At 48.6% G+C, this 18463-nt stretch overlaps 1 protein-coding gene across 1 annotated transcript in view; it reads right to left on the bottom strand.

Moving 5' to 3' along the window:
- MED24 (mediator complex subunit 24) overlaps positions 1-18463 on the bottom strand; it is a 102190-nt gene that overhangs the window by 70770 nt on the left and 12957 nt on the right. The window contains exons 3-4 of the mRNA XM_015409337.1: positions 7257-7339; positions 5409-5447 (exon numbers count right to left, since the gene is read on the bottom strand). Of these exons, the coding sequence (XP_015264823.1) occupies positions 5409-5447; positions 7257-7339 (122 nt within the window). The remainder of the gene's footprint in view (positions 1-5408; positions 5448-7256; positions 7340-18463) is intronic.

The following is an 18463-nucleotide window of genomic DNA, read 5'->3' as shown; positions in this document are numbered from 1 at the left end:
AGGCCCCTTGCACGTGTTTGGGTTTTGATTGTTTTAGCCTGCTCAGCCTGGAGGAAGCTGACAGATTGCTCATTTCTGTGCGCCCAACCACATGCAGCCTTGATCCGTGCCCTTCCTGGCTTATTAAAGCGGGCCACGAGGGGTTTCAAGGTGCCCTAAGGGAGATTGTCAACAAGTCCCTCTCTGAGGGGCAGTTCCCGGGAGCACTCAAGGAAGCGATGGTCTGCCCTCTCCTGAAAAAACCAACCTTGGATCCGGCCGAAATGGCCAACTATCGGCCGGTTTCCAATTTGCCCTATCTGGGCAAACTAATCGAGAGGGCGGTGGCAACACAGTTACAGGATTTCCTGGATTACGCTTCCATCCTAGATTCCTTCCAGTCTGGCTTTCACCTGGGTCATGGGACAGAGACAACGCTGATCACCCTTACTGACGACCTCCGGAGGCATCTGGATCGAGGCGGTGTGGCAGTACTGTTGTTGTTAGACCTGTCGGCTGCATTCGACACAGTCAACCACCAGTTGCTGACCCACCGCCTCGCTGACGTGGGGATACAGGGGCTTGCCTTACAGTGGCTTGCCTCTTTTCTCCAGGGTCGGGGACAAAGGGTGGTGCTAGGGGAACAGCAGTTCCAAAGACACCCGCTTGAATGTGGTGTGCCTCAGGGGGCAGTGCTTTCCCTGATGTTGTTTAACATCTATATGCGCCCCCTTGTCCAGATTGCCCGGAGGTATGGGCTAGGATGTTGGGCGGCCAGTCGGATTCCGGTCCAGAAGATCTAAACCTGGCATTGCAAGCCGTGGCTGGTTGGCTCAGACTGAGCCAGCTGAAACTAAACCCAGCGAAGACGGAGGTTCTGTGCCTGAGTCAGGGTGGTCTGGGGATGGGGATGGGGATCCCTCTCCCGGCCTTCAACGGGGCGCCTCTGGTGCCGGCGCCAGAGGTTAGGAGTCTGGGAGTGCTCCTGGATCCCTCCTTAACTATGGAAGCCCAGGTGGCAGCCACTGCCAGGTCAGCCTTTTACCATCTTCGGCTGATTCGGCAGTTGGTTCCCTTCCTCGACCGCGATGACCTGGCTACAGCGATCCATGCAACCGTCACCTCGAGATTAGACTACTGTAAAGCTCTTTACATGGGGCTGCCCTTGTTGCAAATCCGGAAGCTGCAGCTAGTGTAGAATGCTGTGGCCAGGGTCTTGATGGGTCTCCCTAGATGCGAGCACATCTGGCCTGTGCTGAAGGCACTGCACTGGCTGCCAATAGCATACCAAATCCGCTTCAAGGTGCTGGCACTCACCTTTAAGACCCTATATGGCCAGGGTCCGGCATACCTGAGGGACCACCTTTCCCCACACATACCTCAGAGAGCACTACGGTCGGAGTCACAACATTGGCTAATGATTCCAGGCCCCAGGGAGGCCAGACTCACTGCAAACAGGGCCAGGGCCTTCTCAGTGGCAGCTCCTACCTGGTGGAATGAGCTCCCAGAGGAGATCAGGGCCCTGTGGGACCTTTTACAGTTCCGCAGGGCCTTCAAGACGGAGCTCTTCCGCCAGTCTTTTAATTAAGAGCCGCCACTACCACCAACTATTATCGTTAGCAACAACAGGGTAGTGGGTCGGCCCTCTATGAAGGTCGAGCCACAACATCGCGATAGATCAATCACCGCTGAATCGGGACCTTGTGTTACATTTACAGTACGCCATCTAAATGAGATGGAAGGACTAACATCACTGCGCACTTTAATTGCAAAATATGGTTGCTTTTATCTTGTCTTATCTGTATTTATATTTGGCACATGGTGCCCTTAACTGTGAGCCGCCCTGAGCCCGTTCACGGGGAGGGAGGGATAGAAATATAATGAAATAAATAAACAAATAAATAAACAAATATTTTAATAAGTAAATACACTTTGCACAGTGATGTGGTAGAATAGGGGTCGGATCCACCCCACAGTGCAAGACAACTGTAATGATTCCCACACACAGTGCAGTCCTACACAGCAGCTGAATGGCCTTAGGCCTGCAGTAACTGTAGAGAACCGCACTATAAACTTCTTAAAACAGTCATTAGGAGATTGCAAGCACTTCTTTGGCTAACTTAAGAACATAAGAAGAGCCCTGCTGGATCAGACCAGTGGTCCATCTAGTCCAGCGTCCTGTATCACACAGGGGCCAGCCGGTTCCTCTGGAGGGCCAACAACAGGGCAGAGAGGCCGAGGTCTTCCCCTGATAAGGACATCAGAAGAGCCCTGCTGGATCAGACCAGTGGTCCATCTAGTCCAGCGTCCTGTATCACACAGGGGCCAGCCGGTTCCTCTGGAGGGCCAACAACAGGGCAGAGAGGCCGAGGTCTTCCCCTGATAAGGACATCAGAAGAGCCCTGCTGGATCAGACCAGTGGTCCATCTAGTCCAGCGTCCTGTATCACACAGGGGCCAGCCGGTTCCTCTGGAGGGCCAACAACAGGGCAGAGAGGCCGAGGTCTTCCCCTGATAAGGACATCAGAAGAGCCCTGCTGGATCAGACCAGTGGTCCATCTAGTCCAGCGTCCTGTATCACACAGGGGCCAGCCGGTTCCTCTGGAGGGCCAACAACAGGGCATGGAGGACACGGTCTTCCCTCTGATGCTGCCTTCTAACTCTGGGTTTTAGAGGTTTAGTGGCTGTGAGTATGGAGTTTGTTTACTCAGTATGTTAGAAAGCATTGATAGGCCTAAGTCCACTGGCAGTGAATTCCACACTTTAATTACTCATTGAGTATATAAGTATTTTCTTTTTTTTCTGTCGTAAATCTATTCCTCTATTGCCAGGGGATGTAGTGGTGGCCACAGGAATAAACCACCTGAAAAGGGGATTAGATAGATTCATGGAGGATAAGTCTATCAATGGCTACTAGCCATGGTGAGTGAGGCGAACCTCCACATTTGAGAGGCACTAATCCTTTGAATCCCAGAGCCAGGAGGCCTCATCAGGGGAAGGCCTCGGCCTCTGTGCCCTGTTGTTAGCCCTCCAGAGGAACTGGTTGGCCTCTGTGTGAGACAGGACGCTGGACTAGATGGACCACTGGTCTGATCCAGCAGACAATTAAATGGGCTGGATTCCCCCACCTTTTCAACATGGCTTTGCGTGACTTCTCTATGTACCACAGTCCCCGTCCAGAATGGCTTTTGTCCACGTGGGTCCATGATCCTCGGTACAGCCCTCATTTTGGTGGCCCCTCCTAACACTTCCACAAACAGAAAAGCTGGTCGGACCCAGTCCCCTCTCCTCCACACACATCTGTCTACCTTGCACATAGCCACGAGAGCGAGACACTTGGTACTGTTTTAGAAACACTTGAGGTTTTGCCAAATCAACATCAACTGCCCCTCCTAACACTTCCACAAACAGAAAAGCTGGTCGGACCCAGTCCCCTCTCCTCCACACACATCTGTCTACCTTGCACATAGCCACGAGAGCGAGACACTTGGTACTGTTTTAGAAACACTTGAGGTTTTGCCAAATCAATATCAACTGCTAGGTTTTATTTTATTTTTTTATTTATTCGATTTATATCTCACCCTCCCCGCATGCGGGCTCAGGGCGGCTTACAACATTGGCACATTGCCGATAAAACCATATAACATTATAAAACACTACGATATAGGATTATAAAACATAGAAACATAAAAACATAAGGTACTATTAGTAATACAATTCCTATTTGCGGTGGCATACTGGATATGTCTCCAACTGCTGAGTTCAGTTCAGTGTCGTCCTGAGTCACTCGGTGTAATAAGCCAGATGTTGAAACTGAGGACTGGGCTCGTTGATGGTATTAGTGGTGCGGCTCCTAATCGAAAGCCTGGTGGAAGAGCTCCGTCTTGCAGGCCCTGATCTCTTCCGGGAGCTCGTTCCACCAGTAAGGAGCCACCACTGAAAAGGCCCTAGCCCTCATCGCAGCGAGCCTGGCATCTTTGGGGCCCGGGAGGGTCAACTGATTCTGTGACCCCGACCGCAGTGCTCTCTCGGGTATATGCGGGGAAAGGTGGTCCCTCAGGTATGTCGGACCGTGGCCATATAGGGCTTTAAAGGTAAGTACCAGCACCTATGGACAGAGGTTCATGACATTGTACAGGAAGCAGCAATCACCACCATCCCAAAGAAAAAGAAATGCAAGAAAGCAAAGTGGCTTTCTGATGAGGCTTTATAAATAGCAGAGGAAAGAAGGAAAGCGAAAGGCAAAGGCGAAAAGGAAAGATTTACCCAACTGAATGCAGATTTCCAGAGAACAGCAAGGAGAGATAAGGAGGCCTTCCTGAATGAACAGTGCAAAGTAATAGAAGAAAACAATAGAATGGGAAGGACTAGAGATCTCTTCAAGAAAATTGGAGAAATCAAGGGAGCGTTCCATGCAAAGCTGGCCATGATAAAGGACAAAAACGGTAGGGACCTAACAGAAGCAGAAGAGATTAGGAAAAGATGGCAAGAATACACAGAAGAACTATACAAGAAAGACCTCAATGTCCTTGACAAACACGACGGTATAATCACTGACCTTGAGCCAGACATCCTGGAATGTGAAGTTAAATGGGCCTTAGAAAGCATTACTAACAACAAAGCTAGTGGAGGTGATGGTATTCCAGCTGAACTATTCAAAGTCTTAGAAGATGATGCTGTTAAAGTGCTGCACTCAATTTGCCAGCAAATTTGGAAAACGCAACAGTGGCCACAGGATTGGAAAAGGTCAGTATACATTCCAATCCCAAAGAAGGGCAATGCCAAAGAATGTTCAAACTATCGCACAATTGCACTCATATCACACGCTAGCAAGGTCATGCTCAAGATCCTACAAGCTAGGCTTCAACAGTACGTGGATAGGGCAAAGGATGAGATGGTTAGACAGTGTCATCGATGCAACGAACATGAAATTGAGCCAACTTCAGAGGACGGCGGAAGACAGGAGGGCCTGGCGGGAGATGATCCATGGGGTCGCGAAGAGTCGGACTCGACTGTGCGACTGAACAACAACAAACCAGCACCTTGAAGCGAGCTTGGTAAGCGATTGGCAGCCAGTGCAGGGCCTTCAGCACAGGCTGGATGTGCTCCCATCTTGGTACCCACCAATGTTCCTTCTAAGCTGAGTTAGTGTGAGCTAGCTCACAGTTTTTTAGCCTCCAGCTCACAGATTTTTTGTCTTAGCTCGGGAAGGATGCCCCCAGAGCAAACCAATTTATGCAGCAGCCAAATCGCTTGCTCACAACTTTCATGCCAGTAGCTCACAAAGTAGAATTTTTGCTCACAAGACTCCACAGCTTAGAGGGAGCACTGGTTCCCACCCTCTTGGTCCTTCCTGGCATCGGATGGGGGAGGAAGAGAAGGGTGATCAAGATTTAGGTAAGGAAGACAAGAGAAACATGCAAATGCTACCTTGCTAATGGCCATCAGAACAGTCGAATACGACACCATCTGTAAACAAAACCAAAGAGAAAGTTACTAAGCAGAGCTAACATTTAAACAAGGGGGGGACCACACACACGCGCACACACACACACACAAACTCCGCCATTTCAACCGCCAAGGGGGGCGACAAGGTCACTTAATAGCAACACAGCTTGTTGCTGGGGCAATGGTGTGGCACAAATCTGAACAGACATTTTTAGGTGAGGGCATATTTGCTTCGCATCAACTTTTATAGTAAGCAACTGCAGGAAGAAGGGGGGGGGAAGGAAGCTTTAAAAAGCAACCGAAAAAAGCTCCTCTCCATGGCAAGATCTTGCAAGGATCTCGCATGAACACGGCTCTGCTCACCGTGCTGGAAGAGGAAGGGGCAGAAATGCCACTTGTCCTCTTTGCTCGGGGAAAACGTCAGAAGGGAAAATCCAGCATCACCATCTGCCTGGCAGAAGACAGGACGAGAAACCCAAGATTCTCTTTCATAGCCGCAGACTGCTAAGCAGTATTACTACTGAACAATCACAGAGTTCAGGAGCTGTCTAAGCAGGTCTACTCAGACGTAAGTCCAATGTTATTCAATGGGATTGCAGCCTTTGAATCCTAACGAACCTACCACCAAGGGGAACTGCCCTTTGTATCAATATTCCCCCTAATAAAAATACCCTGACCTGGATAGCCAGGCGGACCCCATCTCATCAGATCTCCAAAGCTAAGCAGGGTCAGGCCTGGCTGGTATCTGGAAGAGGGGCCACATGCATGAATACCAGGGTCGTGGCGCAGAGGCAGGCAGCTGCAGACCACCTCTGAATGTGTCTTACCTTGAAAACCCCACGAGGTTGCCATAAGTAAGCTGTGACTTGGTGGCAAAATGTTAATAAATAAAATGGAATTATAAAGCACAATACCCAGGGCCGCAGGTGTGCAGAATATGGCATCAGGCACAGAATTCAGCTTCCAGAGAACCACAACTTTTACTTTCAAAAAACCCTAGTTTTTAGCACTAAGGGTTCCAGTGATATTAGGGTTCCCAAATTTTGAAAAGCAGAAAAGAGGACGTATTGCCCGCCTGACTACTTCAAACAAGGGATCCCTATTGACAAATCTCATTTTAGATACCCCCTCTATTTAAGCTGTGGTAATTGCTACTAACTTGGACGATTCCTAACCTTCCAACCCCAAAAGAGGATGTTTGCGTCAGTTTTTTTAAAAAGAACCCAAAAGAGGAAGGACACCAAAAAAAGAGAATACAGGTCCTCTGAAAAGAGGACATCTGGTAACCCTACGTGATGTGCTTGGAACTGCGGGTGATGCAGTGGGTATCTCAGACATCAGAGAGATGGCTAAGTTTCCCAGGCTGTGCACAATTCCTTACCCTCGCCAGTGATTTAGCAAATTGAGAATAAATTACGCAAAAAGAGTAAAAATTATCAAATTTTGCAAAGTAAAAAAACCCAAACATGAAATTCACTCAGTTTGAATGACTGATGCAAATTTGCCAAGCATTTCAGAGAATTAAGAACTTTTTTGGGAGGGAGAAAAACTTCAGTGTAAGTCACTTAAATTCATTCAGGCGTGTAGCCGTGGTGGTCTGAATCAGCAGAACAAAATTTGAGTTGTGCTGAAAGCTTATGCCTTGAATAAGACTTTGTTGGTCGTAAAGGTGCCACTGGACTCAAACTTTGTTCTGTTACTTAAAATTCAGACACTTGATTCCGTCATAATTTTTAAAGTACATAAATCCCCTAATTGGTAGGGATCATTCAACCCATTAGCAACTGCTAATACCCTCCAAAAATAAAGAGCCTACAATGGAATTGTTACCTGGGAACTGATGGCATATTTCAGGTAAGACAGAAGTAGTGGGTTTGGCGATGGGCCAATCATGGCTTGCTCAAGAAGGGCTTCTGCAATTCAAAAAGAGAGAGAGGGAGGGAGAGAGGGAATTCAGCCTGAGAAACAAGAAGTGAAGTATTAAGACGAGCACAGGATTTGTAAGGAAGCCCGCGAAATCTGGGGCATTCCCAGGAATTACCAAGCTCCCAGGATTCTGCATTCTCTGACATCGTAAGAGACGTAAATAATTCAAGGGGGGGGGGAGAGCTAGCTCATCCTTCCATCAGGAATTCTGGGTAGGAAATGGACACCGCTGCCCCCTCCCCACCCGCTGAATCTGCGGCAATCGATGCACATGACCTCTGCTTGACCTCTGCTGCCTCTGATGGAACAGGACGTGCACACATGTTCTGCTCAGCATCCTCTTCGCTACCCGGCAGCGACGCGCTCACCCCTTCCCCGCGCTCGGGCAAGAGGAGAACCGGAATAGGGAAGACTCTTTGAGGACTAGCACACAGCTCTCCCAACAGAACATGTGCCAACCGCTGGCATGCGCTTCCCGGTGGCAGCTTGCCACTCCACCAGATTTGGCGAGGGCAACGCATTACTCTTTCTGCGCAGCCAAGCTTTTAATTATCAGTTTGAAAGGCTGCAGAGGAGTGCAGGGGAATTCTTCAAGACAGCCGCCTGGTTTGCAGCATTCCTCCGAATTACATCTCCCTTTCTCATATACGCATACCCCTTTATACACAAGGCAAAAAAGGGGGGGGACCTCCATCCCACTCACTATTTATAGAACACTTCAGAAATATCCTTTGTATTTATTTCACTCTTCCCAAAGTTGAAAGCAAAAGCAATTGTAAGAGCTCCGTCAATAATTACAGCCACCTGTACAACCGCCAGCAATCTAAAATATTACACACCTTTACAGTTCCTTCTAGGTGGGGAGGGCTTAGCGACAATTCAGAGGGGCTGTCCTTACCAGCAACAATTGGCTTCTCTCTTCCAGGTACCCACCATGAAGCCCCCTCCTTCCCCCCCCCCGCTGTGTTCAGCATTCAACAATCCACCTGTCATTCCATTGCTGATAGAGTTTTGGTTATCATCTGCATCCTGGAGGTTGCCCTTAGCAACAGCGACCATCACACACTCTTTGGGCTGGCCAAGTAACCAGTAGGCCCATCCATCAAACCCAACTTTTCTAAGTGCCTCTGCTTCAGATCGCCATAGCAACCCTCGGACCTCCTCAAAGGACCATCCGCTATTTCCATCTTCCATCCTCTGGGCTACCCTCCAGTCGCCAATGGATGTTTGATTTTGCGGCACGGTTTGATTCTGCCCTTCCTCCAAGCTGCTCAGAGCAAAGCGGTACATTTATTCCTTTCCATCTCTATACCCCAATGGGAACCAAAAGCAGCTTACCTCATCACTGGGAAATACCTGGAGGTTTGGGGGGTGGAGCCTGAGGAGGGCGGGGTTTGGGGAGGGGAGGGACCTCAGAGGGGTATCGAGCCATAAAGTCTGCCTTCCAAAGCAGCCAGTTTCTGCAGGCGAACCGATTCCTGCCACCCTGAGATCAGTTGTAATCTTAGGAGATCTCCAGTCATCACCTAAAGACTGGCAACCCTCACGTCTACTGAGCTTCCATGGAAGACGGGAGATCTGAACCAACATTTGAACCACGGCGCCATGCTGGCTCGTAAATGGGAGAATGGACATAGTTCTCCCTTTCTCTATATTCTCACAACAGCCTTGTGAGGTAGGTTAGTGTTATGTATTTGCTTATTGTATTGCCTAAAGTAAACAAGCCGGCACTTCAGACACAAGCTCCATAGACTCTTAGGATTCTAAACTGTGCAGTCAGATTGGTCGCTGTAACGTGACAGACCAATCAGGAAAGACCCTGACCTTGGCGGGAACAAATCCCATTGGCCCTAAGCTCTCTATCATGATTGGACATTACTGTACTAGGGGGTGTGGCCTCACTAGTTCAAAATGTATAAAGTTGGATCGTTCTATGAGTGTTGTTGCATGTTCTGAGCTGAATAAAGAAATCGCTTGTTCAAATGCTGCCTCGATCTCAGTATATAACAGTTAGGCTGGCCTAAGTTTGCCTAGCAAGCTACCATGGTAGAGCAGGAAGAGAAAGAGGAGGAGGAGGAAGAAGAGTTGGATTTATACCCCACCCTTCACTCGGCATCTCAGAGCAGCTTACAATCTCCTTTCTCTTCCCCTCCTCACAACAGACACCCTCTGAGGTAGATGGGACTGAGAGAGCTCTTTCGAGGACTGCTCTTTCAAGGACAGCTCTGAGATAACTTGTGACTGACCCAAGGTCACACCAGCAGCTGCATGTGGAGGAGTGGGGAATCAAACCCGGTTCTCCCAGATTAGAGTCCGCTGTTCTTAACCACTACACCACACTGGCTCTCCACCCAGGTCTCCCAGGTCCTAGCCCACATTCTGCCCACCATGGCTCTTCATACCCCTGAGTACTTTGATGGCTCTCCAAAGTTACCACCTACTACATCAGGGGTCCCCAACATTTCTTGAGCCTACAGGCACCTTTGGAATTCTGACACAGCATGGTGGGCACAGCCAGAAAATGGCTGCCATAGAATGGTTCCCACAGGAGGTAGAGACAGCCACAAAATGGCTGCTGCAGCTGACCTTCAGTCATGCAGTGAAGATCCTTATGCCATGGGGGCAGCTGGCGCCAAAGCACCTTTTGAAAAATCCGCACAGCCAAACAAATCTCCAGTGGCCAATCAGAAGCCCTGCTGGGCAAAAGCCACACCCACTTTCTAAAAATACTCGGTACGACACTGCCCTATAGAATCACCCTCCATATCCTTTCACAGTTATCCATTCCCTCTCCAGGGCCGATCATTTCTAAAACCTGCACAGACGTAAAGTAGTCATGTCTAAAAAAAGAACAAAAATCTTTCTCTGAAGCTCAGCAGCAAAACGGGGGAGGGGGCACTTTTCCAACAGTCATGCAGGGATATTAATAATGATAGTTGATATGACATCAGCAATCTACGCGACGAGTTACAAAATGAAGCAGAGCAGACCCCTACTTTAAAACTTCACAGTCTTTAAAAAGAAAAAAGTGCCATGGAAGCTTAATGCTCCACAGCTTGTACCTGGTAATAAATGATACCAAAATCACCACAGAAAGCATTGTTTTGTTTTTAAAACAGGATTATCTAGTGAAAGAGAACACTCCTAGCCAATTAGCAGGAAAATCCAACCTGTAGAATTGTCTTAACACACAACTGGGTTATATGTGCAGAGAGAAAAAAGAATATCCAACTGTGTGTCCAATTAGAGCCCTCAAGGCTGTGAACAGTAAAACATACAGTAAGATCCATTTTATACACACACACACACATATATAAAAAACAGCAATCAAAGCAAACACAAAGCAGGGTCACTAATGGAATGCCAAAGGGAACAAAAGTTCTCACCCAATGGCAGAAGACAATGACTGAGGAGGACAGATGAATCTCCTCAGGGAAGGAATTCCAATTTTGGTGCCACAAAAGAATGTAAGAAGAGCCCTGTTGGACCAGACCAGTTGTCCATCCAGTCCAGCATCCTGTCTCACACCGTGGCCAACCAGTTATCCTGGAGGGCCAACACCAGGGCATAGGGGCCGAAGCCTTCATAAGAACACAAGAAGAGCCCTCGGAGAATGGACATAGTTCTCCCTTTCTCTATATTCTACCTAATGGCAAAAGACAATGACTGAGGAGAACATGAATTTCCTCAGGGAAGGAATTCTAATTTTGGTGCCACAAAAGAATGTAAGAAGAGTCCTGTTGGACCAGACCAGTGGTCCATCTAGTCCAGCATCCTGTCTCACACAGTTATCCTGGAGGGCAAACACCAGGGCATAGGGGCTGAAGACTTCCCCTGAGGGGCTGAGGCCTTCCCCTGATGTTGCCTCCTGGCACTGGGATTCAGAGAGTGATTGCCTTTGAATGTGGAGGTTCCCCTCAGTCACCATGGCTAGTAGCCATTCATAGACCTATCCTCCATGAATCTATCTAATCCCCTTTTAAAGCTATCTATTCCTGTGGGCATCACAATATCCTCCACCAGCGAATTCCACATTTTAATCACTCTCTGGGTGTGTTCAGACGGGGCGTTTCAGCCGGCATAAACTGTACCGGTTGGAACAGGTGCAGTTTATGCCGGCTGAAACGTGATCACACTTACCTCCTGTCTGCGGAGCCCATCGCTGTATGCCCGTTCACATGCAGCGGGCGTCAGCGTTTGTTATTTTTTAAACTCAGTTTGAGCATGCGCATAGGCAGCCATCCACAGAATGGCGATCTTCACGCATGCGCAAAACACCCCGTCTTACATTTAAAGTTTAAAGGTAAGGACTTACCTTTAAAGTTTAAAGACCAAACTGGCCTCCCTGAGGTCTCGGAGTCCTCCAAAACCTTAAACTAAGGACCTTTTCTTTTTTTTTTTAAACAAACGCCGGGGCGAAGCTTCGCCCAAGCACATATCGCCAACTTAACAAAAAAAAATGGCAGGCTTCCAAACGGAAGTGGCTCTACAACGTTGGAGAGCAATCAGACGGGGGGGGGAGCGATTACATTGCAAATGCCCCGTCTGAAGTGTAAAGAAGTATTTCCTTTTGTCTGTCTTCAATCTACTGCCCATCAGCTTCATGGGATGTCTTCAAGTACTAGTCTTTTGGGAGAGGGAGAAAAAGTTCTCTTTGTCAACTCTCTCTACCCGATGCATAGTTTTATAAACCTCTATCATGTCCAATGTTCCCTCTAAGCTGAGTTAGTGTGAGATAGCTCCCAGTTTTTTCGCCTCCAGCTCGCACATTTTTGTCTTCGCTCAGGAAGGATGGTTCCAGAGCAAACTAATTTACACAGTAGCCAAGTCGCTCACTCACAACTTTAATGCCAGTAGAATTTTTGCTCACAAGACTCCACAGTTGGAGGGAGCATCATGTCCCCCTTTAATCATCTCTTTTCTAAACTGAAAAGTCCCAGACTCTGCAGCCTTTCCTGGAGGAAGTCGACAGATTGCTTATGACTGTATGTCCAACCACATGCGGCCTTGATCCGTGCCCTTCCTGGCTCATTAAAGTGGGCCATGAGGCGTTTCGAGGTGCTCTGAGGGAGATTATCAACAAATCCCTCCGTGAGGGACAGTTCCCAGGGGCACTCAAGGAAGCGATGGTCCGCCCACTCTTGACAAAAATCAACCCTGGACCCGGCCAAATTGGCCAACTATCAGCCAGTTTCCAATTTGCCCTATTTGGGCAAATTAATTGAGTGGGCGGTGGTGATACAGTTACAGGGCTTTCTGGATGACACTTCCGTTCTAGACCCCTTCCAGTCAGGCTTCCGTCCGGGACATGGGATGGAGACAGCGTTAGTTGCCCTTACTGATGACCTCCAGAGGCATCTGGATCGGGGCAGCGTGGCAGTATTGTTGTTGTTAGACCTGTCGGCTGCGTTCGACATGGTCGATCATTGGCTGCTGACCCGCCGCCTCGCCGATGTGGGGATACAAGGGCTAGCCTTCCAATGGCTTGCTTCCTTTTCCAGGGTTGCGAACAAAGGGTGGTGCTAGGGGAGCAGCAGTCCAGGAGACACCCGCTTGAGTGCTGTGTGCCTCAGGGGGCAGTGCTCTCCACGATGTTATTTAACATCTATATGCACCCCCTTGCCTAGATTGCCCGAAGGTATGGGCTTGGGTGTCACCAGTATGCTGATGACACCCAGCTCTATCTGATGTTGGGTGGCCGGTCTGACTCCAGTTCGGGCGCTACAGGCCGTGGCTGGTTGGCTCAGACTCAGCCAGCTGAAGCTGAACCCAACGAAGACGGAGGTCCTGTGCCTGAGTTAGGGTGGTTCGAGGTGCACCTTTGACGGGGCGCAACTGGTGCCAACGCTGGAGATGAGGAGTCTGGGAGTGCTCCTGGATCCCTCCCTAACAATGGAGGCCCAGGTGGCAGCCACTGCTGAGTCAGCCTTCTAACATCTCCGGCTGATCCGGCAGTTGGTTCCCTTCCTCAACCACGACGACCTGGCTACAGTGATCCACACAATGGTCAACTCGATATTGGACTACTGTAACGCTCTCTACATGGGTCTGCCCTTGTCACAAATTCAGAAGCTGCAGCTAGTTTGGTGTAGTGGTTTGGTGTAGAGGTTAACTGCGCAGACTCTAATCTGGAAGAACCGGGTTTGATTCCCCACTCCTCCACTTGCACCTGGCTGGATGACCTTGGGCAAGCCGTAGTTCTGTCAGAGCTCTTCTTGAAAAAGAGCAGTTTCTGTCAGAGCTCTCTCAGCCCCACCTACCTCACAGGGTGTCTGTGGTGGGGAGGGGAAGGGAAAGGAGTTTGTAAGCCGCTCTGAGACACCTTTAGGTAGTGAAGGGCGGGGTATAAATCCAATCTCTTCTTCTCTTCTTCTTCTTTGATGGGTCTCCCTAGATGGGAGCACATCCGGCCTATGCTGAAGGCCCTGCACTGGCTGCCAATAATTGCATACCGGATTCGCTTTAAGGTGCTGGTACTCACCTTTAAAGCTCTATATGGCCAGGGTCCAACTTACCTAAGTGAACGCCTTTCCTCATATATACCCCAGAGAGCACTACGGTTGGGGTCACAACACCGGTTAATTACTCCAGGCCCCAAGGATGCAAGGCTCCTTGTGACGAGGGCTAGGGCCTTTTCAGTGGCGGCTGCTCACTGGTGGAACAACCTCCTGGAGGAGTTCAGGGCCCTGCGGGACCTTGTACAGTTCCGCAGGGCCTGTAAGACGGAGCTCTTCCACCAGGCCTTCAACTAGGAGCCGCCCAGCACTACCACCAACTATTATTACATCAATATTTGTGGTCAGTGGACTGGCCCTGTTTGGAGATCAGACCAAAATGCCATGGAAGACCAGAAGACCACTAAGTCGGGATTTAGTACATCATCTTTAGTACGCCACCTAAATTCACTGATGGATAATTGTTGCAAGCATTTTAAATGTTATTGTATGATTGTTTTAAATGTTTTATTTAACCGGCCATACCGTGCTGCTAATGTGAGACGCCCTGAGCCCATCCGTGGGGAGGGCGGGATATAAATATAATAAATAAATAAATAAATCAAAGAAGGTGCTCTAGCCCCCTCATCATCTTGGTTGCCCTCCCCTCCCCTCATTCCAGCTCTGCACTGTCCTTTTTGAGATAAGGTGACTAGAACTGTACATAGCACAGAGAAGGCCATTTCTCAGGTTGCCACCTGTCTTGCCTGACTATACCAATGAGATAAGTTCATATGGGGGGTAGGCGGTTCTTAAGATATACGGGACCCGAGTCGTACAGGGCTTTAAAAGTTAATAGCAGCTGTCATGATCTGGGCTGTGCCACCAGAGGCCTACTAGGCCCAGGGAGGCTGGCTAGCAGTAGGTGAGGCTGGGCCTACAACTCCCAGAAGCCCCTGAGAGAACAGCAGTAGGTGAGGCTGTTCTTTCTTCCAGAGGGCAGAGCCAGAAGGAAGGCTGCTGCAGGAAGAAACCCTCATCCTGAGGGAAGGGTGAGTAGTCTAGTGTCACTTGGAATAGTGAGCTAGGGACAGTATATATTTAGACACGTTAGGGCATTTGATTTCTTTTCTTTTCACCTACTTACTGTTATTATTCTGCACCTTGTTTGTCTGCCCTCCTATAAAATAAACCTTTTCCTTGTTTCACTCTGCCTGGTCCTCACGCCTGTTATTCAGCAAAAAGGGATGTCTGAAGGTCTTAGGAGGGTGCTCTGGGCCTTCTCAAGGGAACCTAAATCCAGAGTGGTGGCAGCGTCAGGTGACACCCCACCTGAGCCATGACAGCAGCACACTGAGCCTGGAAGCAAACTGGAAGCCAGTGTACATGAAACAGACTGGAGTGATACAGTCCCGATAACCCAGCCAGCATTTTGTATCAACTGTTAACTTCTGGGCACTCTTCAAGAGCAGCCCCATGAACAGTATATGCGAAGGGCCATGGCTCAGAGGCAGAGCACCTGCTTTGCACGCGGAAGGTCCCAGGTTCAATCCCCAACACCTCCAGTTGAAAGGACCGGGTCGGAGGTGATGTGAAAGACCGTCATCCTGAGACCCTGAGGAGCCACAGCCGGTCTGAGTACACAATACGGATCCTGATGGACCAAGGGTCTGATTCAGTATAAGGCAGCTTCGTGTGCTTCGTGTACATTGTAGTAATGTAATCTAAACGTTACCGGGGCACACGCCACAGTGGCAAGACCTTCTTTTTATGCAGGAAAGGTTATGCCTGGCTTAGCAGCCCAAACAAGCAGAAGGCACCCCCGGCCACCACTGCCCCCTCTTCTCCAGCAGGATGTCCAGGTCCACCAGCACCCCCAAGATACAAATCTGTTCCTTTAGGGGGAAGTGCAACTCCATTCAGAAAGAAGACATCTCAATTGTGGGGTGTCAGTCCTAGCCACCAGCAGCACCTCCATCTTGTCAGCATTAAACTGCCAACAGCTTCTACAGCTTCCTTCAGATCTGCTGGGAGCACGAGGCAGATAATCACCAACAAAGATTTCCATGGATAACAATCCTTCTGGGAGACCCAGGTTCAAGTCCCCCCTCCGCCATGGAAGCTTGCTGGGTGACCTTGGGCCAGTCACAAACTGTCAGGCTAACATACCTCACAGGGTAAAGGCGGGGGGGGGGAGGCAGTAAATGAATAATACAGAAAGCATGAACAAGTTCATAGTCCTTGAAATTCTGGAGAGTAAGTATGACAATCTATGGACAGCATCTGTTTAGGTGTGACTTGAACTGTAAAGTGATCCACAGGTCCATTCACACGCGCATTACAGTAATTAAGAAGAGTTCTTCTTCTTCTTAAGGCCCTAAATGGCTTGAGGCCAGGGTACTTGAAGGGCAGCCCCCTCCTTTACTGACCAGCCCACCAGTTAAGAGCGGCCTCCCAAGGCCTGCTCTCTGTGCCCCCACCTTCAGAGGTGAGGCAAGTGGTGACTAGAGACAGGGCTTTTTCCGTGGTGGCACCTTGCCTGTGGGAATGCACTTCCCCTTGAGGCCCATCTGTTGCCTATGGATTTCAAGGCTAAAATCCCTTGGTATCGTCAGGATTAAATGAAAATTTGGAATGTATACATTTGATTTAAGATCCTTGAAGTCAAAGTGACAACACCCTGATACTACATAGTTTGAGGATATAATCTGGAACTATTTTAATTTTAGGGGTTTGGGTATTCTATTGTATGTAGAATCCTTGTCTGCTGTAACATATTTACAATGATTTTGAAAATGTTTTTGTACGATAGCCATTTAAGAGGTTAAATAAATACCTACTGCTTTAGAACTGACTTTACTTCTAGTGCTTGTATATATTTCTTGTATATGCCACTAATCTATAATGGAAAAATGTAAAGTAATAACTAGTATTATTATAATTTTGAATTAATTCAATTTTAGGATGGCTATATTCTGTTGTATAAGGGACTGATGATTGGTATAATGTACTGACAGTGTTTTTGAATGGAAGTCCTTTAAGAGATTTAATGAGGACCTAAAGCATTTAGACCATATAACCACCTGAGATCGATTTCAGTTCTAATGCTCAAGGTGTGATTGAAGGCTTATGCCATAAGGGGTAAGCATACAACCATATATTATATTTCTTAACATGTAATAATTATGATTCATTTGATTGTTTTTCTAGGGGGAAACTACTGTAGAATCCTTTAAAAGTGCCTAATTTTCAAAAAGAATTTCAACCTGTAGGTTCCTATGTTGTTTTAACTACTCTAAGTGTGTGTGTGTGTGTGTGTGTGTGTGTGTGTGTGTGTCTCTGTGTCTGTGTCTGTGTCTGTGTCTGTGTGTGTTAGGGTTGCCAAGTCAAAATCTCTTACGGGGGGGGGGGGCTCGCCGGGATCTGGGAGTTGTCCGTCGATGCGCGCACCACCAGCAAGTCACTGGAAGTGACGCGCGACGTCAATCATGTTGAAGGCGTGGCCCCGATCATCGGAGGGAAAACCACAAAGTTTGATCGGGGATGATCGGGGCCACGCCCCCAATGTGATTGACGTGGTTGCGGCACCTCCGGTGACGCAGCCACGCTGCGCTTCGGGGGGCGAAGTTCCCCCTGGGGCCTGATTCCGCGGCGGCGGGAATCAGGCCTCCGAAGCAGGGATTTATCCGCCCCCCGCCCCCACTTGGCAGCCCTAGTGTGTGTGTGTGTGTATGTGTGTATGTGTATATGTGTGTGTGTGTGTGTGTATAGTGTATGTGACCCAAAGTCACAGCAGTAACTGCATGTGGAGGACTGGGGAATCAAACCCGGTTCTCCCATATTAGAGTCCGCGCTCCTAACTACTACACCAAACTGGGTTTCTGGAGAAAACAGTCACTTTGTAGGGTGGGATCACATCCCAGCTGAGTTCCCTCCCTAAATTCCACCCACGCAATCTCCAGGAATTTCCCAAACTAGAGTCAGCACCCCTAGTCTCTGGGGGCAAACTGTGATTTTAAGTGTGAGGTCCAAACTGAACTAGCAAAATACCAGAACCAGCACGCAGCTCAGTGTGCCCCAAAGCCTTCCGAAACAGAACGGTCTCAGCCAAGTGTTGGACACACACACACACACACCCAAATCCCTCCCTAGCTGTCTGGTCAGCCAAAGACGTATATCGTTTAATCGCCCCCTTGAATGGATAAAGCAACAGCTATCTATTTTAATCGGCAAGGGCCAATTTTAACCAACAAGAGTTCTAAAAACAATAGGGCATCTCTTCTGGAATCATTCTGATTCTGCTCTGGCAGCCTCATAAGAAACAAAAATGGAAATATTACAAAGATGCCTTCAGAGAGATTGCTTTTTTTTAAATTTGCAAGTGCTTTTAAAAAGACATCTATTATGCTGTCCTTGAACGGGAACATTTACTTAATGCCTAACTATCAATTAGCAGATTAGTCATCTTCCTTTTCACCCAGGGCTCTTGAAATCTGTTGACGGCTTTCCTAATGACCCATCATGGCAGCGCTGTTTCCATCGTTTTATCTATCCCTCCCTGCAACCTGAAAACAGGGAGGGATAAGCCAGCACCTTGCCAAGGTGTGACTGGTCAGAGCCAAGCTAGGTACACACCACAGGAAGTCTCTCTACCATCTGTGCACTTCATGTCTGCAG

This window comes from Gekko japonicus, unplaced genomic scaffold (assembly GCF_001447785.1).
Source record: "Gekko japonicus isolate JY-2015 unplaced genomic scaffold, Gekko_japonicus_V1.1 scaffold678, whole genome shotgun sequence".
Taxonomy (NCBI): domain Eukaryota; kingdom Metazoa; phylum Chordata; class Lepidosauria; order Squamata; family Gekkonidae; genus Gekko; species Gekko japonicus.
This window is presented reverse-complemented; position numbering and strand designations above follow the sequence as displayed.